Source organism: Rana temporaria, chromosome 1 (genome assembly GCF_905171775.1).
Source record: "Rana temporaria chromosome 1, aRanTem1.1, whole genome shotgun sequence".
Classification (NCBI taxonomy): Eukaryota; Metazoa; Chordata; class Amphibia; order Anura; family Ranidae; genus Rana; species Rana temporaria.
The window spans coordinates 503,782,993-503,810,752 of record NC_053489.1 but is presented as its reverse complement, the minus strand read 5'-3'; the positions used below and the strand labels follow the sequence as shown (position 1 = coordinate 503,810,752).

The window sequence follows — 27,760 nt, the reverse complement described above, 5'->3', positions numbered from 1 at the left end:
AAAGAATATAGAAAGGGAAAGACAGCAGATATACGCATAAAACTTATGTAGGAGGATTTGTTTCATCTCTGTGTATCATGTGAGGCTGTTCACTTCACTGGGTATAGGAGAGGGTTTACATCCACTCTAAAGCATTTTTTACCTCAACATTCCTGATATGTGACTGCTGTACTATGTACTTGTAATGGGCCGTACAGACGACCGAACATGTCTGCTGAAACTGGTCCGCGGACCAGTTTCAGCAGACATGTTCGGTCGTGTGTAGGCCCGAGCGTGCAGGATTCCAGCAAACATTTGCCCGCCGGCCTTTTCCCAGCGGGCAAATATTTCTGGACTTGTTTTAAAACAGTCCGCTGGAATCCTGCCCGCTCGGACATGTTCGGTCGTCTGTACAGACCTACCGTACATGTCCGAGCGCCCGCCATCCCTCACATGCGTCGAATGACTTTGACGCATGCGTGGAAGCATTTAACTGGCAGGCCCGCCCACGTCGCCGCGTCATCGTCGCGGCGACGGCGCGGACACGCCCCGCGTATTGTTTACGTGCGGATTTCTGTACGATGGTTAGTACAGCCATCGTACAGAAATCCCCGGGCAGACATGTACAATGAAAACGGACCGGTTTCATCGTACATGTTTGCCCGTGTGTACGCGGCCTTAGAGAAAGTATCATGTTCTCTTTGTATTGCTTCCTTTATGTGAAATCCCTGGTGTTCCTCTCAGTCTCTCTGCTTTCCTATTAAAAACTGACTACACTAAGCAAGAGAACACACCTTGGTCAATTCTCTAGCTATGCTGGAAACTCAGTGCACCCCCCCCCCGCATAGCCTTTCACTGGGAAGCTGCTGCTTCTCCTCCCACCAGCTCTTATGCAGCTGAGAACAGAGGTAAGGTACTCACTTATAAAAAAAAGGTATTTATAATGTTTTTTATATCTATACTATGTTTGCCTTTTATTCCTATTTGAAACATAATGGGTTTTACAAGGTGATCGTTTATAATCAGTTTAATTGAACAAGCTGAAGCTAGAAGCTGATTGGCTACTATGCGCTGCTGCAACAGATTTTACATTCACCAGTTTTAGTAAATCAACCCCTATGTGTTTTACAAAAATAACATTTTTAACTAGTGAGCTGTTAATAAAATTAGAGCAGAAATGTTTTTTTTTTTTTTATTATTATCATCCATTAAGGGCCAGTTCACACCACACACAGTTCCGTTCAGTTCTGTGTGCTTTTTTTCTGCACAAAATGTATGCACAGTGTTTTCCATGTATTCCAATGGCTCTAGTTGGCTATAGTTGACACCATGCAGTCAGTTTCTGCACCGGAAACCGACTGCATGGTGTGAACTAGAGCCAACTAGAGCCATTGGAATACATGGAAAACACTGTGCATACATTTTTAGTGCAGAAAAAATGCACACAAAATTGTACGGAACTGCATCTGGTGTGAACTGCCCCTAAATGTCAGTAGTAACATTTTTGTGCTTGAATTTGCAGACCTGCACATTTGCCAGGCATTAACCTCCCTGGCGGTATGATTCTGTCAGAAAAAAGGTGCTGAAAGCGGTACCATTATTTGCAAGGAAATTTGGCGTTTTATATTGTAGGTCTGTAATTTTTAGAAATAACTCACTTAAATCTGACCAAACAAGATTCTAATAGGCATCCCGGGTATGACATTTTTTTAAAAACAAAATTATAAATTATAATATAATAAATAATTATAAATAATTATAACAAATAATAATATAATTATAATAAAAATTATTCAATAATGTAATCAAATTAAAATCACTGAAATTTGCTCAGTTGCAGAATTGTTGCTGTCATTATTTTTTTTTTTTTATGACGAATTTCCCCACAAATCGCTATCGCACAATTCTGCAAGTGATTATAATTTATTATCGCTGTTTCTTAGCTGATCTAAAACTATTTTTGACATAAAGGGACACTTTTGGTTGCTATGGACAATCTACAGTTTGCAGGGAGAAAGAAACGTTTTTATTATATAAAATGACATGCATGACACAGGACAGACCACTAGGGACAAGGGGGGTGTGTTTTTTTTACATACAGTACTGTAATCTATAAGATTACAGTATACTGTATGTAAAGTGTTTGTTTACGTTTTTAAATTTGGCGCCGTTCTCCGTCCCCGTGCGTCGTAACGTCGCAGGGAACGGAGATCGGCGTCACACGGAAGCACTATGTGAATCGAGCGAGGTCCCGCTCGCTCACACAGCGCGGTGGCATCGCTGGATCCAGGGACAAGGTAAGTAAAAAGTGCCTGTGGATTCAGCGAGGCGAGCCCGAGACTGACTCGGGGTTACCGATCGTAGCAGGAAAATCAAACCCCGAGTCAGTCTCGGGAAGACCGCCAGGGAGGTTAAGGAAGATCCCACTTTTCCTATTGGTGTCTGAACTTAGCTCACCAGACACTGCCTGTACCAAAAATGGTTGTAAACCCTTTACACATACTCAATGAAGTGACTAGATGAAACAAATCCTCCTACATAAGTTGTACCTGTTTATCTTCAACCATCTTCCCTGTACTGCCTCCTAAAGCACACAGATCAAAGGCTCATTCTCAGCAGTAGAAGGCAGGGTGGAGTTCTGATATCATACACTGCACAGCTCAGAGAGGGGAGATCTGATTGGATGGAAGGAACTCACCCTCACCCACACATCATACAGGGAAATAGCTGAAGTTATAAATCACAGGATGTGTGCTGGAGCTACCCTTCCCTCCCCTGCTGGAGCTCCCCTACCCAAGTGACTCCATCTCTTGGAGTCTAGAAAATGTTTTAGCAGTGAATCATGTAGACAACAAAGGAACTAGGCAGCAGAGGGAAATCACACCCAGCGCTTTGATTGAAGTACCCACTATAAAATGTCCCTTTTGGATAGACTTATCCTTACAAATAAACGTGATCACAAAATACTAAAATGTAAACAGGTGTGTGTGTTACCAATAACGCACTTTAGGAGAGGTGCACATGTGATCTAATCGTGTTAATTTGAATGCAATTTTGAAGTGTTAGGATGTGATGTTTTTATATTTGCTGTTTCCAAGGATACCTCAGGTGAAAAGCACCCGACCAAGACATTCTTCTTAACTCCCCCATGAAAAGTGCAGGAAGACATGTTAGCATATATGCTTTTCTTTGTGCTTTTGATGTGTTTTATTATATGCTGGTATAGTCAAACTGCACCATGCAGTTTTTTTTTTAATACAGTGTAAGCTAGCACACATAAAAAGAAATACTTCAGCAGATCTGTTGACAGTAAACTTCAGACCAAGTGCACTGATGTGATGTGAAGAGAAACTCAGTATATCCCTTATTTAAAAAAAAAAAAAAAAAATTGCCAAGTCAAACCTAATAAATTAACATTAAGTGAGAGTAAGAAAAAAAACTTAGAAATAGAAGGAACAATAAGGTCTAAGGATGAAAAGGGCACCAAGGAGGGAGGTAGAAAGTGAAAAAAAAATGGGAAGAAGTTATGGTACAGCTTTACTTCTAAGAAGCAGAACAAAAGGGTGTGTAGTACAAAAGCATCCTATGGGAAGAGAATGATGAGATCCAAATCAGCGCTTTACGAGACAGCCCTGAGCAATGTGTATTGATGGAGAGAGATAAAAGGACTGTCAGCGGGCTTGAAAACACTGAAATCACAAAAGAAAATAAAAACGACAGAGACAAAAAAAGGGCAAATTGCAATGGGCCACACTTTGACTGTCACAACTATACAAAAAAGGTGTGAATCTGACAATTATGTTTATTATTTTCTTAAACAGTAAAAATATGCACAGTGATGTAAATAGCTTCAGTGCTCAACCAATCAAATTATTGCTATTCAAAGTAGCAGTGAAAAAAATAAGCAATACAAATAACTATATACATGATACCAATATATACCAATCAAATTATTGCTATTCAAAGTAGCAGTGAAAAAAATAAGCAATACAAATAACTATATACATGATACCAATATATACCAATCAAATTATTGCTATTCAAAGTAGCAGTGAAAAAAATAAGCAATACAAATAACTATATACATGATCCCCCCCCCCCCCCCCAAAAAAAAAAAAATACACAACATAAACATTATGAAACAGAAATATTAATGCTTCCAAAAATCTATCCCCCAAAAAATCCTACATATGTACAAAAAGACATTTGCTTTTGCTTTGGCAGCATTAGCAAGGTAGTCTGTAGCATATTGAAAAAACATACACACAACTGTTTCTCCAAATTCGATTGTTTTTCAACCTCATTGAAAGACATGTTGATGGTTACATTCATAGTATCAACATTTTTCTTTGAGCGCTTTTGATTTTTAAGTGATTTTCTTTTAACATTAAATGGGAAATGTAACTGAAGTTTATTTTGAGAACAAAATGAATTTCAACTAAATTATTTCAAAAGAAATGGTTTCTTTTTGAAAAAATATATATACAATAAAGTGCATATTTGTGAAACTATAATTGCAAAAAGTAGACAATGTTTTTTTTTTTTTTTTTTTTTTTTGCATAAAACAGATTACTGTACCTTTTTTTACATTAATATTTTTTTAAGGCTTTCCAAAATTGGAGGTTAAAGACACAAATCCTGACTTCACCAAACAATAAATATGGCATCTGACAGGGGCGGACTGACCATTGGGACTCTTGGGCACTGCCCGAGGGCCCCATGCCACTAGGGGGCCCCATCAGGGTTTCCAGGCTCAATAAAACCAGGGATGTATGTAAAAATATGTGTTTTTTTTTTTACATCTGTCCCTGATATGTCCGAAACCGACATGCTTTTGATGTGAAAATCCTGAGATTTTAGCTGCCCTGCCTCTGCACTGCCTCCTGGCGTGGTGGCCACCTGTAAGCCTGGGGGCCCCAAAATCTTCTATTGCCCAGGGGGCCCCAGGAGTTGTCAGTCTACCCCTGGCATCTGATCAAAGGTAAACACCTATAGTGGGTTTTTAGATTTAGTGTGACAGGCACTATAACAATTTCTTAGGCACTTCAGATAAAAAGACCAATTACAGTTACTATGGGGTTTATTTACTAAAGCTGAAGAGTGCAAAATCAGGCTCAATCAGCTTCTAACCTCAGCTTGTTTAGTTAAGCTTTGGCAATACAACCTAGAAGCTGATTGGTTACTATGCAGAAGTGAGCCTGATTTTGCACTCTCCAGCTTTAGTAAATAAACATCAATATGTTCATAAAAAAAAATTACATCTATTTTTACTATTGTAGGAACCTGATTTGTGATCCACCTCTGATTGCCTGTACATTGGCACTCAGACTGGAAATGATAGGGAAAATTCTCTGCACAAATCAGGGCTATGCTGCAGTGCATAGGTGTGTGCTGAACAGGGAACATGTTAATATTACGAGATACAGGAGCAGAGTGGGTGAAGTAATGCTTTTCCAGTTTACTGCTGCTGTTTTTCCTTCTACCTTAATCAGCCGGCTGGGTGGATCTTGATGGATCTGTGCCACAGAAGAGGATCTGGCTGCACTTTTGTGGCAGAGCTGCCTGGATTACCAAAATGGTTGAACATAATTGAAGATCCATCAGCAAGTAAAATAGTTCCTTCCTATATATATGGCTGTCTTTAACACAGGGCAAAGGGGACAACTGCCCCGGGCACAGTCATTGTTGTGGGGACTAAGGCAGCTTCTCCTTAAGCCACCACTTCCCACAAATAGTTGATAAGGGGATTCGGGAAAGCCCAAGAAAATGTTTGCCCAGGGTCCAATCAATATTAAAGCCAGCCCTGCCTATATATGTATTTCAACTGCTTATTAATATTCTTGCCTAGAACTCAGCCTAAAAAGCAAGGGTTGTATAGCACCTACCCAAAACTCAGAACTTTTATCACATTAAAAGCAAGTAGGATGTCCACATTCCTAATCCTCATTTGGAGCATAGCGTTTTTTTTTCCAAGACTACAGGTGACCATGCTGCAGGCATTGTAGTTGTGTATAGTAATCCATAGCAAGATCAGGTTTCAGCGGATACAGTAGTCAGACTAAGTAAAGGTTTTTGACCGTAATATCTGGCTGTTATAAATACTGCACTTAACATATTGCTCTTTAAAATGAAATAAAGGCCACTAAGAATCCATACATAAAGTGTTCTTATCTCTAATTCAATAAACACTGATTCTAATCTATTTTTTTTTATTTGATATTGAGACATACAGGTGCAGTGGAGATTTTGGACTGTAGGGAGATGCAGTACTATGAAAAATGTTGATGTGTCGTCTCCCATGTACATACAGCGCTGTGCTCTATTTTCTGAGATTTACTGAGATTATTTCTTCTACACAGAATAAATAATGTCTGACCTATGCTGGCTGGCACATTTTAGGACATTTACAGCACTCTGACTTGTAACCTGACACAGCTTAATTTTTGTATAATAGTCCGCATTATTCACTTCTGTAGAATTCGCTTTACGCCTGTTCCAGTATTTAAAAAAAATAAAAAAATACGTGGCACCTGATATACAAACATGTTTTGGTGCAGGCATTCTTTGAAAGCCCTGTGCTCAAAGAAAATAAAAACAAGAAAATATTATAGCAACTCTGGCACAGGTGTCATCAAATGTGCCTGCAATCATCTGCAGTAGCCTTCCTGTCTCTCCCATTACACCCAATTATTGGGCTGTTCTGAAGAACATAATTCTGACCCTTCCAGATTAGTGTCCAATTTGCCCACACCCTACCGCCTTCCAAACATTCCTTGGTTGTTAGCAGTTCTAACTTGTAGCACTAGGGTCCTTGGTTCGAGTCCTGGTCAGGAAACTGCTTGGAGTTTGCATGTTCTCCCTGCGCTTGTGTGGGTTTCCTCTGAGTAACCCAGGTTTCTCCCACACTCCAAAAAGACATACTTGTAGGTAGACTGGCTCCTGTCTATAAATAGGCCCTGGTGTGCCCAAGATGGCCATTTCACCATCCACCCCAAACAGTAGAAGTGCTTAAAGACCCAAGTGAAAAAAGCACTACAGATGTAATAATATTGGATGGTAACTATGATTAGCGTCCTCATTGTTCAAAAGGAAGCTACATAAGGCTGGAAGACATTTTGCATGTTTGGCAGGCTACAGCATAGGGCAGCACATTTATCTGAATAGGCTGCTCTATGTGCGAGATACGTGCCAAAGAAGCTCCTGCATCTTTTTTGTGGCAGTGTGTCTTGCACGTTTTTGCAATGCGTGGTTTGGTGCATGACATAATGCATATCAGCAATAATGATATGAAATAATGTAACCGCAAATTCAATGCACATTTTGCATTTCTACCTGAAAAGCAGATTTTAGGTTGTTGTGATTCTTTTTTTGGTTGTTTTATACCCAAGATTTTAGATTGCAAAATTATTGGTAAAATAATTTTGATAGCATAACACAGTAGAAATTACAAAAAAAAGCATGTTAAAGTGTTACTAAACCCACAACAGAAAAATCAGTGTGTGTATGCAGTAAAGCGTGCTTGTTATACTCGCTGTAGAACCTAAGGGGTTAATTGTCCGCATTGTGTAAAAGGTTATTCTTATCTTCTCTGATCCTTCCTTACTTCCACTGTCCCCTGATAATTTCCTGATAACACAGAGTCTATGGAGTCAGGCTGCACACTCTTAGTTTGGTGTGTATTGCAAGAGAGGTTTTTTTTTTTTTTTTGTCTTAAGAGGGTGCATGTGATCAGCACAGGGCCAATCAGCACTGTCCATATAGAGGGTCAGGGATCTTGCAGCCTCATAAGATATTCAGAAAACTCCTCCTACAAGCTTTAACCCGTGTTTGGCTGGACACTGAAAGAAGTCACAAGACTCTTATATACTGCTGATGAGAAAAGGTATTTAGCAGTATGCATTTACAAAAAAAATTGCGTTTCCATGTTTTGTGTACTGTGTTAGACCAGATATAGTAAATGCAGGGTCCTGGGTTTAGTAACGCTTTAAATTTGAGTATGAATGTTATAAGCTGCAATATTTTTGTATAATTACATTAGAAATGTTAGTGATCTTGTAGATATATTAAGAGTCTGGTATGCATTTTCTCTCTCTTGCTTTATTATTATTGAAAATCAGAATAAATAATTTAATAATCTTAATAAAAAAATAATTGTACAAAAGCGATTCATACTAAATATACAAACAGATTTGTATGCATGACCTCCTTAGTTCACAAATATTACAGCACAGATGAACTAAAAATGAAATATTTCTGAGATTTTGTAGAAGGTATCTCACTTTTCTGGGACCATTGAGAACTGCCTGCACAAAACATCAAGTGAAAACCGCATCAGAAAAGAAATTAGCAGAGTTAAAGGTTGCTGTTTCTTACTATTAACATAAGGAAACAAAGAATGCTTAACAGTGGGGAGCTATCTATTTCCAAGGTGCTAAATTTCTAAATTTCTAAATTTGTAACATTGAAAATTTAGGATGGGATAATTCTTTCTGAAGTGCTACAATGAACTTTTCAATATGTTATAAAGGGCCTATAACACATTTTATATTACAGTGTATTTAATACAAAAGTATGGTTTTGGATAAAAAGGAACCCTTTTCTTGCTAAAAAGATCACTAAATTGTGAAGTGAATAAAGTGACAGCACCCTCAGTTGCAAATTTGCACATTTCAATAATTTTATAAACTCGCCACAACATTCAAAATCCAGGTCGCTTTGATTCACAAACCTTGACTTAGGCTGGCCATAAATTATATGAATTTATTTTCTTCAACCATGGGTTGAAAGAAAGAAAATCACTTGATTTTCAATTGTTGGATTTTTCTTGCTTCCAAACCAGCCACATTTCAAATGTTCTATGGCCAGCTTTACTTTACCAAAGAATAAAAGCTGGACTAAGCCCCTTTGACTCCCCACAAGTTTTTATTCAACACTGAGGCTGCCCATTAATTGTAACCCAATGGGGAGTTGATGGCTAGCCCTTAGCTTTTTTTTGCCAAGAAAGTCAAGATCTGCATACCAAAGCATCCTTGGTTTCTGGGGTTCTGGGGGCTTGTAAAATAAGGACAAAGTAGGAACTTTAACAATCTTGCACTTCATTACACTTTCATCAGTTAGTGTAAATTAAGTGCAATCCTGACACAAACTGAAAAAGGTTGCTTTTAGTTTTTAACAGGTTGCGTTTTTCGGCATACAAAATGGTTGCATTTCTATTCCAAAAGCAACTTACTTTATTATTACCTTCCTTCTTTGACTACTTCCAAATATACCTATGGTTTCCACTTTTTTAAACTACTTTGCATTTTAAAAGCATAGTTAGGGGGTGAAATGCATAATGCAGTCATGATGGAGGCACAACAGTTAATGGCCAGGTTGTGTTTCATTTTAACATATCCACTTTATTTAAAATGCACAGGGAAGTGATTTTGTAAGTAGCCATGCTGATAAGGCACTGCTGAGCTAGTCACTAGTTAAAATAATTTCCCTAAGAAACATGGATGAAACGGGTATGTAACAATAAAACACAATCCCAGTTGTCTTTTACTGTGCCACCAAGGAGCCATGCACTTTCTGGGTCCCCATCTTGGTACAGCTCTCTTGGAGTGCAGTGAACAGGCTGTGATTGATAATTGGCTAAATAAACTATAAAAACCCTATCAACCTATTTGACAGTTCATGGTGGTCAACTTTCCCTGTAGATTGCCACAAAGCTACTTCCTGTGTTATTAGATCAACAAAACACTTCCAAAATAGAAATTAGGTTAAGAGTACTAACTACTTCCACCCTAGATGGTAGTCTAAAAACGTCCTTGACTTTGAGTGAAGATATCTGCAGACATCATCCTGATATCTTTTCATCATCTGGTTTGGCACCATTCCACAAGTGTGTGCAATTTTAAAGTGTGACGTGTTTGGCATCAATTTACTTAGCATAAGATTAATTTTTATATTTTACCAAAAAAAGTATGTTACATATTGTAATTTTTTGCTTTAAAATTAATTTAAGTGTATTAAATTGTTTTTTAAATTGCTGTGCGACATAAAGAATTGCAATAACCACCATTTTATTCTTTAGGGTCCCTGCTAGAAAAAAAGCATACCTAATGTTTGGGGTTCAGAGTAATTTTCTAGCAAAAATATAATTTTTACATGTAGGAGAAAAATTGGCCTGAGCTGAAAGTAGTTAAAGATGCCCCCCCCCCCCACCCCATTGTTATCAATAGTGCCTATAGGTCAATAAAGTGCAAGTTTGCATGACTGCCTTTAATTAGAAAACCTTTACTAACCTAATTGTGTGGCTTAATCCAGCTTATATCTAAGGAAATGTGATTCAGTTCCTTGGATATTGTATTCTCCAAATTATGTATCTCATATTTATATACATCAATGCACTTCATTTTAAGATTTTCAATACACGTAAGTCTATGTGGTAAGACTATACTTAAAGGTGCTCTTTGAGTAAAGGTATTAAAAAGAAAATAGACTATCCAGGAGTGTGTATAAATACAATAGTTCGGTCTATCCCTTAACAATGGTGAAGAAAGAATAGGAAAACTTAGGTAAACTTAGGTAAACTTATTCAACTAGGCTGATTAACTTTTCATCAGACGATCGGTTCGTCTGATGAAAATGGACCGATGGACCGTTTTCATCAGGCAAACCAATCGTGTGTGGGCCCCATCGTTTATTTTCCCATTGGTAAAAAAAAATAGAACCTGTTTTAAATTTTTCTTATGGTTAAAAAAACGATAAAAAAAAACGATCGTCTGTGGGGAAATCCATGCATGCTCAGAATCAAGTCGACGCATTCTCAGAAGCATTGAACATAATTTTTCTCAGCACGTCATTGTGTTTTACGTCACCGCGTTGCACACGATCGGATTTTTAACCGATGGTGTGTAGGCAAGACTGATGAAAGTCAGCTAAATCGGATATCTGATGAAAAAATCCATCGGTCTGTTTTCATCAGACGAACCGATCGTGTGTACAGGGCATAAGTATCTGTACGCATTGCTGGTATCAGTTGGATATTCGATTACATATATAGATATGACAATCATGAAATCCAATTCTTGGGAAGAAGGTTTAATTACACTGTCTTTTTAGCACTGCCTACATTCCATGATGAAAATGTTTGACGAACAGATCATTGTTCTCTCCACTCAGTGCTAAAAGTGCATTTAATTACTAAGGTAAAAATATTATTTGACTGTTTGACTATTATCTGGCATTGCCTATGAGTACCTTGTGATGAATAAAATGTATGTAAGCATGTTTTTTTTCATACAATGTGCATAGAGATCTTTATTTGAGATTACATGCAAGGTACTTACTCAGATATGGTGGCTTGTAAGGCGCTCTGGTGCCAGAGAGTAGGCCATCCAGCTCCTTCCTCTCCTGCGTACTACCTCCTCCATTCCCATTGCCTACTCCCGACAGCCCTTGTAATGCCTTCTCTTTGCCGAATGTGGAAAAAGATCTCTCCCCTCCTGGAGGCACCTCGGGTGCTTCAAACACTTCAGTGTCCGGAACTGAGTCCATGCCGGGCACATGAAGGTTACTGCGGTAATCTGCCGCCTGGCGGCCATCACCGGAAGGTACAAAAGAAGGCATCCAGCAGCGATCCGAGTGGCCCAAAGCTTTGCACTCTTCTGTGCAGTTGGAGAACAAGTCAGCACCTATAACAGTTACAAAACATGGCATTAGATGGCATCAACCAAGAATAAGTTTGCAATTAGAATGTTCTTACATAGACAATTAAATAAAAAATGTGGACCTCTGGTAAGTATGTTTTCAATATGTTTTTAAGTTGAAAGGGGAAAAGACTTGCACGTTGGGAATTTTTACAAATAATTGCTTTACATTGTATTAAACCCCTTTGGATGTCATGGCTTCACAATGGATTACAAAGTGCTGGTAGGGAACATGTACAATTGGATAACATGGGAATTCCAAGAGCACTGGCTTTGTACTTAACATCAGCTTCATGATTGCTGTGTAGTAACCTTTAATTAACTGATTTTCCACTGTATGTCACCAAATCAGATAATGCTAATTTGTGCCCAGTGCAGCAGCGTCTTAATTAATTGTAAATAAAAGGAAGAATACAGTGTGCCAAAATGCATTTTCATTTTAAGGTCTTGGTTAAGTCTAGAATAAATACAACATGATGAAAACTCAATCTTTAGGCCTCCAGAAAGGTGACAGTGAAAATCAATTAATGAATGGCAGTTTCTGAGTGTTTAACACATATACTCAACAACTAGAGTATTGATAGACATGAATAAAGAGTTCTCATTATGTGATTGCCCATAATCTTTACTTTGATGATATTTTTTTATGGCTTGAGCAAGAAAATTAGCTATTAGCTTTTGCATCTGCTGCATCCAAGTTATATTCATCACATGGTGTATATGTCTCATTGCATGACGAGTATTGTTATATAACATGTAGAGCTTGAAAATTGTAATTAGCTTGTTTTACACTGCTGTCTTGAACAAGGTGTCATGGGATGGCATAATTCAGTAGAGATAAGCAGAGCCACGCTCTCTTGAAAGTGTTCTCGCCGGGCCGGTGCCTCAGTGCACCAGAGAGGTCAAAGCTAAAAGCAGATTTATTCATATTTACAGCAGACGTCTGGTGTGTCCATATGGGGGGAACAATGTGTAAAATACCAAGGACAGGACGTCTGCAGAATAGTCTATACAGCATGTCTGTAGGAAAATGCAAATATGTTAAAGAGACTCATTTTGATTTTTTTTTCTGTCTAAATTATATAAAGAATAGCAAAATTACTGGAATGACCACGGGCAGCTGTTTAACTGCTCATTTGCAATTTAGTCTCATTTGATAGCATCTTTTTATAACTGCAACCAGCATATATTTAAGTAACTCTCTTTCTTTCTTGTATTTTCTCATTTTTTTTCTTTCTTGTTACTGCCTTATTTTTTCTCTTTTCCTTCTTTCTTTTTTTCTTTCTCTTTACTGCCTAACTTTTTCTCTTTTCTTTCTTTCTTTCTTTCTTTCTTTCTTTCTTTCTTTCTTTCTTTCTTTCTTTTTTTCTCCTTACTTTCCTTTTAATTTTTTCTCCTTACTGCCTTTATTTTTCCTTCTTTTTTTCCCTTTCTGTTTAATGCCTTACTTTTTCTGTTTTCTTTCTTTTTTTCTTTCTTTCTTTCTTTTTCTCCTGACTTTCCTTTTCTTTTTTTTTCTCCTTACTGCCTTACCTTTTCTCTTTTCCTTCTGTATGTTATTCTTTTTCTTTACTGACTTACTTTTTCTCTTTTCTTTCTTTCTTTCTTTCTTTCTTTCTTTCTTTCTTTCTTTCTTTCTCTCTTTCTTTTTCTTTCTTCTTACTGCCTTACTTATTCTATTTACCTTCTTTCTTTTTTTTTGTTTCTCTTTACTGCCTTACATTTTCTCTTTTCATTCTTTCTTCCCTTTAACTTGTTTCTCCTTCCTGCCTTACATTTTCTCCTTTCTTTCTTTCTTTTTCTTCTTTTTTCCTTTTATTTCCTTTCCTCTCCTTTCCTTTCTTTCTCCTTACTGACCTATTTTTTCTCCTTTTTTTCTTTTTTTTCTTTCTTTCTTTCTTTCTTTCTTTCTTTCTTTCTTTCTTTCTTTCTTTCTTTCTTTCTTTCTTTCTTTCTTTCTTTCTTTCTTTCTTTCCTTTCTTTCTTTCCTCAATCTTTCTTTCTTTCTTTCCTTTTGCTGTCTTACTTTTTTTCTCTTTCCTTTCCGTTCCTTCTCCTTACTACCTTACATTTTCTTTCTTTCTTTCTTTGTTTCTTTCTTTCCTTTCTGTCAACTTCCTGCCTTACTTATTCTCTTTTCTTTCTTTCTTTCTTATATTTTAGGTATGTACTGTATTTATATAATCTGTCTTTCATTCCCTTTTTTTATTTCTTATATTTCTGAAGTATGCATAGCCTGTAAGTTTCTTTCCTACAGATTGACATTGACCAAAGTGCTAAGTGCTAGGAGCCACCATCCTACGGATCTGAATAACCTAGGGAAGGGTTCATACGTTGTTTTTTTTTGTGCCATGTATCTAACCTTTGCAGCACCTCTTCCGTTATTGTGATTGAGTGAGTTCCTGTTGCAAATGACCATGATTAGCTAAACTCAGTGTTCATGTAAGGTGAGATGTCGATGCTGATACTATTGACAGATCTCTAGATCTCTTCCTGCAAACACTTGTGCTTAGCAGCTCCTGGCAGCTGTTCTTCCCCATGTCCTTTAAACCTATTAAGACATTTTAAGCGACAAGCTGCATTCTGAATGAATGATTGATTTCATTCTGCCTTATATAATTTGAACAATGTGTCTATTAAAGATTACAGACAGTGTATTATTCCACTGTGGTGCAGATACATACTCATTTGTCCTATCTTCCTAATGATGTTTGCGTATACTGATGCAATATACTATGTATCTGGAGGGAAACACAGACAATGCACCCAGGAGTTTGTTTTTCACATATCTAACCTCAATTTGTCACTGGCTTCAAACATTTGCTAGCTGAAAGAACAGTGATGAGATGTTGGGAGTGCTAAGGCTTATGGCTGCTGATTGATTTGCACAGAGACATGCACTGTGGGGTTGTTTATAAATCGGGACTGTGCAGTAATGCTTGTGTACACAATACCATATGTATGCTAATGCGCCTTCCCATGCCAACTGTGTATACAGAGCTTTACATAAATATTATACAAGGCACAGTACAAGGTAGGGGAACCACAAACAAACATTGTTTTGTTTGCTCCAAATAGGAAAAGCGGAAAAAGATTGAAAGACCTTTATTTATTATTTTTAATCTGCATTTAAATTTCCAATTTATTAAGCATTAACTTGCTGCTTTTTATCTCTATTTATCTATTTTATCATGCCGCAAATATTTTGATGTATTCTAACATAGATTGCAAGCTTCTTTATGTCAACAACGTTTTCATATTTATGAGGTTTGCATGAGGAATAATATATTTCAATTCAGTTACATTCCTGTCCAGGAATCCCATGCAGTACTGTTGTCACAATCATGTTTTAGCATCAAAATAATTAAGTTTTTTGTACTTTTAAATGCAATGCTGTGCATGTTATTAGTACTGTAGCATGTTCAAATCATATGACTTTCGTTTTTTGCAGTCCATTAGTTACAATTTTAGCTTCTTGAAACAAAATAATCCTCCCCTAGTTGTGCATTAAGCAATGCCTCTCTAGCTGTTTTCTCATGATACCTACTTAGTATTCCACTGGTGCCCCTTTTTATAATTAGATTCATAATGTTAACTGTCCTGTGTCATCCGTGTGCCATAAATGCACTATGTAAAAATAAAAAAAAAATAAAAAGAGCAGAATCATCAACAAGTGGTAAAGGGCAGCAAATGGAAGAGCTTTTATTACAGATTAATCTCACTTTGTAATGACTTTTATTTTAAATTAAGCAATGTAGCACATAGTAAGTCTGCCTTGAATTCTAACCTTCCATTGATAATAAGTATTCAGAAGTCTGGAAATAAATTACTGATCAGTGAGCTGTTGAAGAATGCAGACGTGAACTGCAGCTGGGATTAAAGAATCGGAGAGGAGTGGGAAGGGGGGGGGGCATACAAGGAACATAAAGCGTTTTATACAGAAACCGACAAGTTCAATCTTTTATACTTTGTGGTGCAAATAAAAATAATAAGAAGAGAAGGTATAAAATAATTGGAGAGGTTTTCTTTCCCATCTAATCCTTTCTTATAAATGATCATTGACTGTGCTTCAAGAGCTTTCTGACAATTTAGACATGTGCTTGAAAGAAATATCTGTATGCATTATTAGGAGCAGAGGGTTACAATTAAAATAAAAAGATAACTAGGCGGGCACATCTGAGAGATGCAAAGAGGTATAGTATGTACTCTAGATAATTAGGATATATTGTATAAGTATTATGGAAAGAAAGAAAGAGAGAGAGAGAGAGAGAGAGAAAGAGAGAGAGAGAAAGAGAGAGAGAGAGAGAGAGAAAGAAGGAACGAAAGAAAGAAAGAAAAAAAGAAAGAAAGAAATAAAGAAAGAAAGAAAGAAAGAAAGAAAGAAAGAAAGAAAGAAAGAAAAAAAGAAAAGAAAGAAAGAAAAGATAGATAGATAGATAGATAGATAGATAGATAGATAGATAGATAGATAGATAGATAGATAGATAGATAGATTATGATTACCAGCTGTCAGGTTCTATTAGTTTAACAGCAATGGAAACAGGGTCTTTAAAATAAATTACAGATTTTAAATCAACTACTGCTGAATAGAACTGTATGCAACCAGTGACATCTATTCATGAGGCATTGTTCCTGCACCCTGAGAGAAGGGCAAAGGGCTTGAATCTGCTGGTAGTGAGAGGGTGGGAAAAGTGGCTTGGGAACAGACTGAGAGATGCATCCGCTATACATCGGGTGGCTGCCGTCTAGATACTAATCTAAAATCTAGCTACTTAAAAGGCTGCATTTAATTAATTTATTACCTTGATCCAAAGAATGTGTATAACATAATGCACAAGCAACTAGTCACGACATAGCTACACAACCTAAGTCGCACTAACCTAGTAAAAGGTGATTTGTAATTGATTGCTATGGGTAGTAACACATTAGTGTTTATTGCCTTGTAATAATGAATAAGCCCATTAGCCCACATATGCCAATATAGTATATTTGTATGAAAACTGAAATATCTAATACTGTTTGATCAAATTGTTTCACTGCTGTGCAGCCAACCTCCGAGACAGATGCCAACACTGATGCAATGCCAAGGGGTCATGACCTATAGTCAAAAGGTCAGACCATGGTCTCATAGGCATAAGATAAACGAGGCTATGTAGTTTAAATCTCGACCAATCTTATGGTGCCAGATTCAGCTACTATACTGATATAAGTCACAGTAGTGTAAAGTAAATTGGGTGCTGACATTTCACTAAGCTCATTAATAAGAGAACTAACAATTACCAATCAGTAATGAGTTCATTGTCATTTATTTGTCTTTAATTTATATCACACACTTATGTGGACTACGGAGTTAAGAAGGGAATTAAATAATCATAGGAAGTCAGCGGAGTAGCTTAGCAACTGCTATTTTATAATTAATTCCCCCAAATTATCTTTCCCTCAGTGCAATTCACTTTACTGCCTACTGATAACTAACCATGTCTGTTAGTGATTGCCATCAAATGTGTTTTGGTTTCCTCATTGATAAATGATTGATATTATGGCTTTATGGCCTTGCAATTCATAAACTCTGATACCACATTATGGAAATCACTTGCGTGAGCCTGCGTGGCAGAGCAGGGCCGATCAAGCTGCTAAGCTCAGCCTAAATTATTTCCAAATGAGTTGTCTAACTCAATCATTTCATTACGGTGAAGGTATTTAAACTGAAACTCTATTCCCTTCTTATTACAAGGAGATAGCTCTAGTCATACTCAACATTCCTGAAATGTAGTTTCCAGCACACCGTGTGGGTCTGAAAGCATGTCTGATTCAAAAATCACACACCATGATGCTTAATAAGCCACTGCAATGTTGAACATATTCAACCAGGGATCTAGACCAGTGGCCAGAGATATTGAGAGACTACCGTAGACAAGTTATAAATTAATGTCCACTCACTAAACGGACCATAAAATTGCCAAGAAGAGCAAATTATCTGAGATCAACGTCAATATATGCACCATATTTCTCTATTGATATATATGCTAAGATAGAGCAAACATCACTGCTTCTGTAGAAGCTATAAGTCAGATATTTTACAAGGGCAGCATCAACCGCAGCTGGGGATATGGATATAGTTGACTGCATGCAATAAAACAGAAGAGCAGCTAGGCTAATATCACTTGTACCTACTTAACGCAACTGGTATACCACGTTACTGGTACTTCCTATAACAGTCTGTAAGGGAGCAGAGACAAAGCACCTGTGGCTCTCTCTGCTTACTCAAGGTTATAAATATGTTAGGTATTATACATTTACTGATCTTCAAATGCTTCATAGGTTATGTATTAACCACTTGTATTCCGGAAAGGGAAAGAACAGAAAGGGAAGACGTATGCAGAGCTCATTAGTGGCTGCCTAAAGGTAATTATTTGCTTATATAAACAACAGTAAAAAAAAGCAACAAATGACTGACCACAGGCAATGCTTTCACTGATTATTCACCATTTGGCCTCATTTTACCTTTTAACTTTTTCTTTTTAACTAAAGTCAACAAAGAGCAGGCAACATGCATGGCTTATCTTTGTTTTTGTTTTTCTTTATCTCCCTATGTATATACTGATCTCAGCTTGGCTTTCTAAATATTTTTATAGCACCTTTACTTTCTATTTTTCTTTCTTTCTTTTTCTTTCCTTTTTTCTCTGTCCTTTCTATTTTTCTTTCTTTCTTTCTTTTTTTCTTGTCTGTCCTTTCCTTTCTATTTTTCTTTCTTTCCTTTTTTTTCCTTGTCTGTTCTTTCCTTTCTATTTTTCTTTCTTTCTTTTTTCTTTCCTTTTTTTTTCTGTCCTTTCCTTTCTATTTTTCTTTCTTTCCCTTTTTTTTTCTTGTCTGTCCTTTCCTTTCTATTTTTCTTTCTTTCTTTCCTTTTTTTTCCTTGTCTGTTCTTTCCTTTCTATTTTTCTTTCTTTCTTTCTTTTTTCTTTCCTTTTTTTTCTGTCCTTTCCTTTCTATTTTTCTTTCTTTCCCTTTTTTTTTCTTGTCTGTCCTTTCCTTTCTATTTTTCTTTCTTTCTTTCCTTCTTTTTTTTTCTGTCCTTTCCTTTCTATTTTTCTTTCCTTTTTTTATTTTCTGTCCTTTCCTTTCCTTCATTTTTCCTTCCTTTCCTTTCCATAACAACATATCAAAAACACCAGACAACATAAAGACAACAACTTATCAAAACTTTCCCAATGAACATAATAGTTCCTAGTAATAGCAATATTATAAAAAAAAAAAAAATCTGCTAATACCAATAAACACAAGCTTTCATTTCCATCGTAACAACTCTATTTACAAGACGTGTGTCGTTCTTTTGTCTGGGTAAGATTCAAATAATTATACACTGTCTACAGGTGAGTAAAAACACAGAATACATCTAAAGTATCTGTTCAGAGGCTATTAATGGTTATTCTGCTGTTTATTAGCATTGCCTTCTGGGAGTTTTAACATGAATAAATAACACATATATTCAGCTTCAATGGGGTGTTAACATCCTCCCTAGTGTCTTCTTCCACTTCATTTCTCGTCTGATGAGTCTGCAGTTTCTATTTGCATACACTAATCTGCTGATTACATTTTCTTATATTTTAAGTTATTTTAATATCTCTATCCATGTACTACCTTTATAATGACTTGTTGCCTATTAAGGCATCTGGGAGCCAGGCCTGCTTAAGTTTAATTGCACATTTTTTTAATTAGTCGTCTGCATATATTCTCTGTGTATTGTTGATCTGCATAACAGATGCCAATTAAATATTGTACGCTCCTTAATTACAAACTATTATTCTGGTAAACTAACCCCTTTTAAGCTTCGCTGGGTTACCAGCTTTGAAAAACCTGAGAGAGAAAAAAAAAAACGCAACAAAGTCCGACTACTGTCTGCTGCTAAATCCTATTCAAGCGCTTACATTAATAACCGGCTTTATAATAAAATAGGTCGAGACAGATCTCTTTAAGTCAAGACAACAATAAATCAGAGCCCCACATATAGGGCCCAAATAAAGGATTCTCTGTGCTGAATGTAAACTTCTGGCAAGCCTTAGTTAGTGTGCAGTTTCCCAGACACTAAATAGACGCTCTGTTCACTTTAGCATGAAGTCCCACAAGGAGCAGCGACCTCCAGGGATTCTTGGCTCTCCTGAACTCTCATTAGGCCTGCATATTAATGACTTGTAAAAATAGAAGGGGGCCTGGAGTGTAGCCTTTTCTATTCAAAGGATTTCCCATCATTGGAGCTCACATACAATGCAGCAAACTGCACACAAGGCAAAGGCCAAGACACAGGCTCTCATATCTCCAGCAACGTCTGCTTCATAAACTCAGCCTGGTGTCTGCTACTAGCCAGAGGTAATAGTGTGTATAACACTGCACTCTGTGGAAGGGGAGGCGAGAAAGGGGACAGCTGGGGAGTGCATTTCTATAGACACTGGCTGCAATTATCAGACACATTCAGGATCATGGGAGAGAAGGATTCGGAGCCATAATCCTCAAAAGCACCATATCGAGAGTGCACACAAGACAAGCAAACCTGTTACGCTATTGTTGAAATGACAGCCACTAATTATTTGACATTGCCCCAGCTAAATCTAGTGTCAAATGTGCATACAGCTGACATCTATCTATCTATCTATCTATCTATCTATCTATTGTAGCTCTCTATAGGCACACACAGATTGATAGATAGATATGCATATGTAGATACCTAGACATATCACCAAAATAATTAGGGCATGGAGCAGGTGAAATTCTTCATAGTATACTCTGACAGCTCTGCATATGACTCTGTTAAAGAACGACTGGCTAATCCAAGATTAGCTGGATAATGTGGATAATGCCAAATCAATCTTACGGTATTAGCATTAGCATTAATGCATCGAATTCACAAATCACTTATTTGTGCGTGCTTACTTACAATATTACATCTGATTTGTCATAACTAGAAAAAAAGCCATGCTGTTGCTCATGGAAACCAACATATTAATATTTATCAATGCAAGTTAAAGTCAAAACATAAAAAGATTGCTATAGGTTGCATTTTTTGATACCCAGTGTTCTGTTTTATTTGATGATTTGTGTTGAATCTGATATATGTTGATTTTTTATTTTTATTTTTCCGCATGTATACAAAACTTTGAAAGGTATAACATATGTATTTATGACACTTGATGTGTGTAAGTGTTGCAATAGAGGGGATAAAGAACCAATTTTGATTTGTACTCTCATCAGACTTACCAGAGGATTGACCTCGATTAGTGGCGTCATGATCGCTGTCTCCTTGCTCACTGTCTCCGTGCCCACTATCCTTAGAGCTTACTATGTCTGCTTCCTGGAATGCAGAACTGCAAACACAAACAGCACAGCATTGAGAAGAAGGAACAAATCAGATATTCTTCTGCCATCCTATGGACATTTAGGGAGCTGCACTCAATAGCTTGGATAGATCTACAGTATGCTAGCAATACAAGTGTTACTTTCCCCCTCAACAGGATGACACAGACAGGATATATCACAAACAGCAAGGCAGGTGAGGGCAAAACAGCAGAGGAAGTGTAATATTTCACACAGCTTGTCTGTTATTCTCTCTGTCACTTCTAAACCTCCATGCCACCAACTCAGAAATATGGAGAAGTTCTTTGGGGGGGCAGCACTGAAATATTTCTCCTTGAATCTATGACTCATTAACCTTGTGGCTCTGGGGGACAAACCTATATAATAAATTGGATTTTTTTTTTTTTTTCATTGACAAAATGATTAATACCATGTTACTATCCACACTAATGGGTACTGTGCAGAAATAACACAAATGGAATAAAAAAAATAAAAATAAAAAAAATGACACGCCCAAGTACATTCCATACCTGTTTACCCGTCGTGGTCTGTCAACTAGATAACTGAGTTCAGTGCGTTGATGTTTATTCTAAAAAATAAATGAGACACAATTGGACTCTAAATGTCACTGCAATATGGAATATGAAACAGCTCGGAGCTACAGGGTTGGATGATTGATTAAAGAGTATACAGGGATGTCTAGGCCCCCAGCATATAAAATATTGAAAGTGCTTCTTTATTCAGTGAGCTGGGTTCAATGGCAGAATATATACAAACATAAAAGGGCAGCTGCATCACCTAACGTCCCCCCCGTCCCCCCACCTTCATTTCCCTCCCCTTCTGGAATAACCAGAAGTAATGGCATTTCTTGAGCCCATGATGGACACATGCACTTATTACTGTGCTCACAAACTGGGTGGGGATTACAGCAGACATACTGTACAAGTCTCCATGTACCAATATCAATGATTGCAGGAGATGAAAGCTTTCCATATATAGCATCAATGCTATGGGCTTACACAATCAGAATAACTCTATTGCGTTCATTTCTCCGACATTAAATAAACGTTTTAACTTTTTTCTTACATTTTTATGATGCTCATGCCAGGGCCGTCTTAATAGCATCATGGGTCCCTGGGCAAAGTAATGCTCTGGGGCCCCTACAATGGAGACAGTGCAGATAAACATAAATCAAGGAGGTAGGGGATATATGGGTATAGAGGGATCAGAGTGCTGGAGGGATATCTGGGATGTAGAGGGGCAGCCCGGGCTCAAGGACCAGCTGCTTTGGGGAAAAGGCAGGGGCCCCCCATGCAGATGGGGCCCCTGGGCAGTGCCCAGGTGTGCCCTCTCATTAAGACAGCCCTGGCTCATGCACTATTTACGTGCCACAGAGTAATAACAGTTTATGTCAGTGATCTGCTGCATAGGATTTTTACAGACATTACTTATAAGCAGCAAGGTAAAAAAAAATAAAGATTTCCAATAAATCAATATACAGATGAATTCAGAAATGGTGATCAGTTTAAGGCGTCCCTGCGCAGACAGAGAGCTCTCTAATTTCTCAATGCCAGACCGGGCTCATTCACATTCAAGCAGTGTGATCTGCGCCTGCAACAGTTTTCTAAGGGAATTCTAATGGCAGATCCTGATGGAACAAGGAATCATATACTACAATCCACAAGCAGATTCCAGCCATACCAAGCTATGGTTACTGCTAGTATAGGATTATTATCATCAAATGGGCATATTTAAGAGCAGTAAAGGCTGCAGGGATTTAAAATGGAGCAGCCTTCATGACTATGCAGGGGTTTCTAGAATAAATCAACAACATATATAAAAAAAAGGCAAAGTATGTCAGGAACAAGCCATAAAACAAGCAGATTTAGAGGATTTCTAAGAAAGCAGATGATGGGACTCTAGACAGGGATGTCAGGGATTTCATCTGTGTAAAAGGGATTTGCACATAACCAGGGATAACTAGCATCTGGTTACAAGAGGGGAAAGTTCTGTAAGGCTGGATACACATTGTACATTTTTTGTTGTTCAATTTCCTTTAGATTTACCTTCAACCATTGGGAATACCTAATTGCATACAATTTGAAAGTGTGTGACCTTATGTATTGAATTGTATTGTAACTGCCCTCATGTTGTAAAGAGCTGCGCAAACTGTTAGCGCTAAAAACCTGTATAATAATAATAATGATATTTCATGGTTTTGGTCGGGGCGGACTGACCATTGAGTCACTCAGGCATTGCCCGAGGGCCCCATGCCACTAGGGGGCCCCATCAGGGTTGTCAGGCTCAGTAAAACCAGGGACAGTATGTAAAGATCTATGTTTTTTTACATCTGTCCCTGATATGTCCGAAACCGACATGCTTTTGATGTGAAAATCCAGAGATTTTGGCTGCCCCGCCTCCTAGCGTGGTGGCTATCTATAAGCCCAGGGGCCCCATAATCTTCTATTGCCCGGGGGCCCCATGAGTTGTCAGTCCGCCCCTGGTTTTGGTAAATCTAAAGGAAAGTTGTACAAGAAAATTGTATAAAAATTGTATAGTGTGTACCTGTTCAGAAGAGAGGGAAAGCAATGTGTGCAGAAGAAATGAATAGACGTGACATAAATAGGAATGTGACTTACCTCACTGGACAGGATGCTGCCATTGGAGATAATATCAGGCTGTTGGTCAGCATAGCCGGTGACTATGGCCCCGCAGGGGTTGTGCTCGGTGTCTGTGCTCCTGGATGGGCTGCAGGGCTTGAGGAACATGAGGTCGGTTTTGGCAGACTCTGGGGTCAGGCAGACCTGGTAGCAGTAGTTCTGGTTATGATGGTGGGAGCCGAAGCTACCAGACTCCTCCACTGGCACTTGGGTAGCGCTGGGCACGTTGGAGCTCTGCACCAGCATGATGTCTGACTTGCTGAGCTTTTTCTTGCGGGCTCTGGCTTGCCTGCTGCAACAAGAGCAGCAGCACATACAGCAGTCGCTGGCCAGGCAGCTGTAGATGTTGAGTTTCTTCTCCTTCTGACACCTGATGGCAAGCACTATCATGGCCAGGAGGAAGATGAAGGAGACTGAGCCTAGGGCAATGATGAGGATGAGGGTGAGGTCTAAGGCTGTGTCATTCGAGCGGCTGCTGGGCCTCTGCTCCCCTCCTTGTCTCTCTACGGAGCTGTCTACTATCTGGACCTGAATGAGAGCGGTGGAGGAGAGTGGCGGCTGTCCATGGTCCCGAACCTCTACCACCAGCTCAAAGGGTCTATGGGGATCTCTTTTACTGGTGATCTTTCTAGCTGTCCTTAGTTCCCCGGTCCTCCAGTCCATGCGGAACAAACTCATGTCATTGCCCCTGAGGATGCTGTAGGTCAGCCTGGCATTCTCCCCTTCATCGGAGTCTACAGCCACCACACGGGTGAACAGGTAGCCAGGCTCGGCAGTCCTTGGAAGGAGCTCCTTGGCAGTGCCATTGCGACCTTGTGGGGAGACTATAGAAGGGGCATTGTCGTTCTGGTCTACAATGACTATATTGACGGTGGCATTGCTGCCCAGTGGAGGGCTTCCCCCATCTCTTGCCTCTACCATGAAGCTGAATTCCTTGAGCTGCTCGTAGTCAAAGGTGCGCAGGGCATAGAGGTAGCCGTTCTCCGAGTTGATGGAGACATAGGTGAAGACGGACATGCCTTGGATGTCACATTCCAGGATGTAGTAGGAGATGTCAGCGTTGTCTTCTTCATCCTTGTCGGTGGCACTGACCGCTGAGATGTAAGCTCCCGGGACGTTGTTCTCGGTCACATAGACGTTGTACACCGCCTGGGTGAAACGAGGGGCATTGTCATTGACATCGGCCACCTGCACCTGGATGGACCTGGTAGAGCTGAGCGGTGGCGAGCCCTTGTCCCTTGCCATCACCGTCACCGTGTAAGATGACACCAGCTCCCGGTCCAGGGTGCCATCTGTAACGACGGTGTAATAGTTCTTATAAGACAGCTTGAGCCGGAACGGCACGTCCCCTAAGATCTCACAGTGGATCTGCCCGTTCTCCTCAGAGTCCTTGTCTATGACGCTAAAAAGCGCCACCACCGTGCCCGGAGGGGCCCCCTCACTCACCGCCTCCTTCACCGTGCTGAAGGTGATCTCGGGAGGGTTGTCATTGAGGTCCAGCACCTTGACCAGCACCTTGCAGTGAGCTGGCACAGCGTTTGGCCCCAGGTCTTTGGCTTGGACATACACCTGGTACATACTGCTCTCCTCATAGTCCAGCTCTCCGGTCACCTCCATCCGACCCGTCCTGGAGTCCACGCTGAAGATCTCCCTCACCCTGGGGCTGTTGTGGCTGCTGAACGAGTACACCACCTCCCCGTTCTGACCTTCGTCCAGGTCGGTGGCATTCAGCTGGATGACCAAGGTGCCCGGGGGCGAGTTCTCGGGCAGGGAGACGGTGTAGACTGGCTGCTCGAAGACCGGCACGTTGTCGTTGGAGTCCAGGACTTTGATAATGAGAAGGACGGTGCCGGTCCTCTGCGGGACGCCACCATCCATGGCGGTCAGGACGTACCTGTGTAAGGCTTGCTGCTCCCGGTCCAGCTGTTTCTTCAGGACCAGCTCGGCGAACTTGTTGCCATCTCCTTGGGTCTGCACGTCCAGGGCAAAGAAGCTGTTGCCAGTCAGCTCGTAGGTTCGCAGGGAGTTGTTGCCCACGTCTGGGTCGTAGGCGCTCTCCAGGGGGAAGCGGGTACCCGGGGTGGCACTCTCTGAGATCTCCACCTGGATGTCTAGCTCGGGAAAAGCCGGTGGGTTGTCATTGATGTCCAGCACCTCGATCTCCACACGGAAGAACTCCAGAGGGTTCTCTAAGAAGACCTCCAGGTGGAGCAGACAGCTTGGGTTCTGCTTACAGATGTGTTCCCTATCGATCTTCTCCTTGACAGAGAGCACCCCGTTCTCCAGGTTCAGCTCCAGGTAAGGACTCCTGGAATTGGGCGCCGTCTGGAAGCGCCGAGTAGCCAGCTTTGTAATGTCCAAGCCCAGGTCCTCAGCGATATTCCCCACGAATGTGCCATGGTCCCTTTCCTCCTGAACCTTGTAGGCGAGCTGGCACAGCACCCCATCCACCATGCACGCCAGCAACAAGATAACAATCATCTCCAGGACCAAGAAAAGGAAAAAGAAATAGATGAATGAAGAAAGAAAAGTGCACTTGTTTTATTCCTCCCACATCCAGCTTGTGGTCAGTGTGCAGCAGGTGAAGTGAGACATCCCCTCATCAGGATTCAGTACAATCCCCCTTGTTTTATTCTCCTCTGACAACCATAAATCCCAACAGTCCCGAGCTTAATGTCCTCACATAGTCCTTTCCATGACAGATCCGCACATGGTGTCTCTCATAACAATTCACTCAGACCAAAAAAGAAAAGGAAAAATCAAGATTTTTTTTTTTTTTTGAATAAAAAAAAACTTAAAGGGTGTCTCCCCTTTTAATTGCTGTAGTCCCCCAACTCCATAGACTCCATAGTGATCCTGGTGAGTGCTGTGACTTATTTCTCTAGGTTGGGACTGTACTGAGCTGTCCTTGCTCCAGCTTCTGTCATCTCTGCTGGCACTGTCTGAGCGCACAGCTCTCAGCTTAGCTGTTTTTGCGCAGCGCCCTCCTCCTGCCAACCAATGGGAGGCCGGAGATGACCGGGAGGTGTGGTCTGCTCCCGGCACGTCAGTCTATTAGCGGCGTCATCCGAAGGAGAGTGTGCGGGGAAGGAGAGAGAGAGACGGGCGACTCTTTCCTTCCAGGCGCTCCGTGCCTTCACCTCCAGGGACAGCGGGCTGGAAATACCGCCATGGGATGGGGACCTCTCATTACCGGGATGGGGACCTCTGATTACCGGGATGGGGACCTCTCATTACCGGGATGGGGACCTCTGATTACCGGCATGGGATGGGGACCTCTGATTACCGGGATGGGGACCTCTGATTACCGGGATGGGGACCTCTGATTACCGGGATGGGGACATCTGATTACCGGGATGGGGACCTCTGATTACCGGGATGGGATGGGGACCTCTGATTACCAGGATGGGATGGGGACCTCTGATTACCGGGATGGGGACCTCTGATTACCAGGATGGGGACCTCTGATTACCGGGATGGGGACCTCTGATTACCGGGATGGGATGGGGACCTCTGATTACCAGAATGGGATGGGGACCTCTGATTACCGGGATGGGGACCTCTGATTACCAGGATGGGGACCTCTGATTACCGTGATGGGGACCTCTCATTACCGGGATGGGGACCACTGATTACCGGGATGGGATGGGGACCTCTGATTACCGGGATGGGGACCTCTGATTACCGGGATGGGGACATCTGATTACCGGGATGGGGACCTCTGATTACCGGGATGGGATGGGGACCTCTGATTACCAGGATGGGATGGGGACCTCTGATTACCGGGATGGGGACCTCTGATTACCAGGATGGGGACCTCTGATTACCGGGATGGGGACCTCTGATTACCGGGATGGGATGGGGACCTCTGATTACCAGAATGGGATGGGGACCTCTGATTACCGGGATGGGGACCTCTGATTACCAGGATGGGGACCTCTGATTACCGTGATGGGGACCTCTCATTACCGGGATGGGGACCACTGATTACCGGGATGGGATGGGGACCTCTGATTACCGGGATGGGGACCTCTGATTACCTGGATGGGATGGGGACCTCTGATTACCGGGATGGGATGG

At 40.2% G+C, this 27,760-nt stretch overlaps 1 protein-coding gene across 3 annotated transcripts in view; it reads right to left on the bottom strand.

Annotated features, from left to right (window-relative positions):
• PCDH10 (protocadherin 10) overlaps nucleotides 1-26,620 on the bottom strand; it is an 86,671-nt gene extending 60,051 nt beyond the window's left edge. For 2 of the 3 annotated variants that reach the window (XM_040330932.1, XM_040330921.1), the window contains exons 1-4: nucleotides 23,660-26,620; nucleotides 21,551-21,609; nucleotides 20,925-21,031; nucleotides 11,313-11,657 (exon numbers count right to left, since the gene is read on the bottom strand). In XM_040330932.1, coding sequence (XP_040186866.1) covers nucleotides 11,313-11,657; nucleotides 20,925-21,031; nucleotides 21,551-21,609; nucleotides 23,660-26,161 — 3,013 coding nt within the window. In that variant the 5' untranslated portion in view covers nucleotides 26,162-26,620. Of the gene's footprint in view, nucleotides 1-7,756; nucleotides 8,283-11,312; nucleotides 11,658-20,924; nucleotides 21,032-21,550; nucleotides 21,610-23,659 lie in introns of those variants that run through there. The other variant, XM_040330912.1, reaches the window with a different exon arrangement.
• Nucleotides 26,621-27,760: the final 1,140 nt, after the last annotated feature.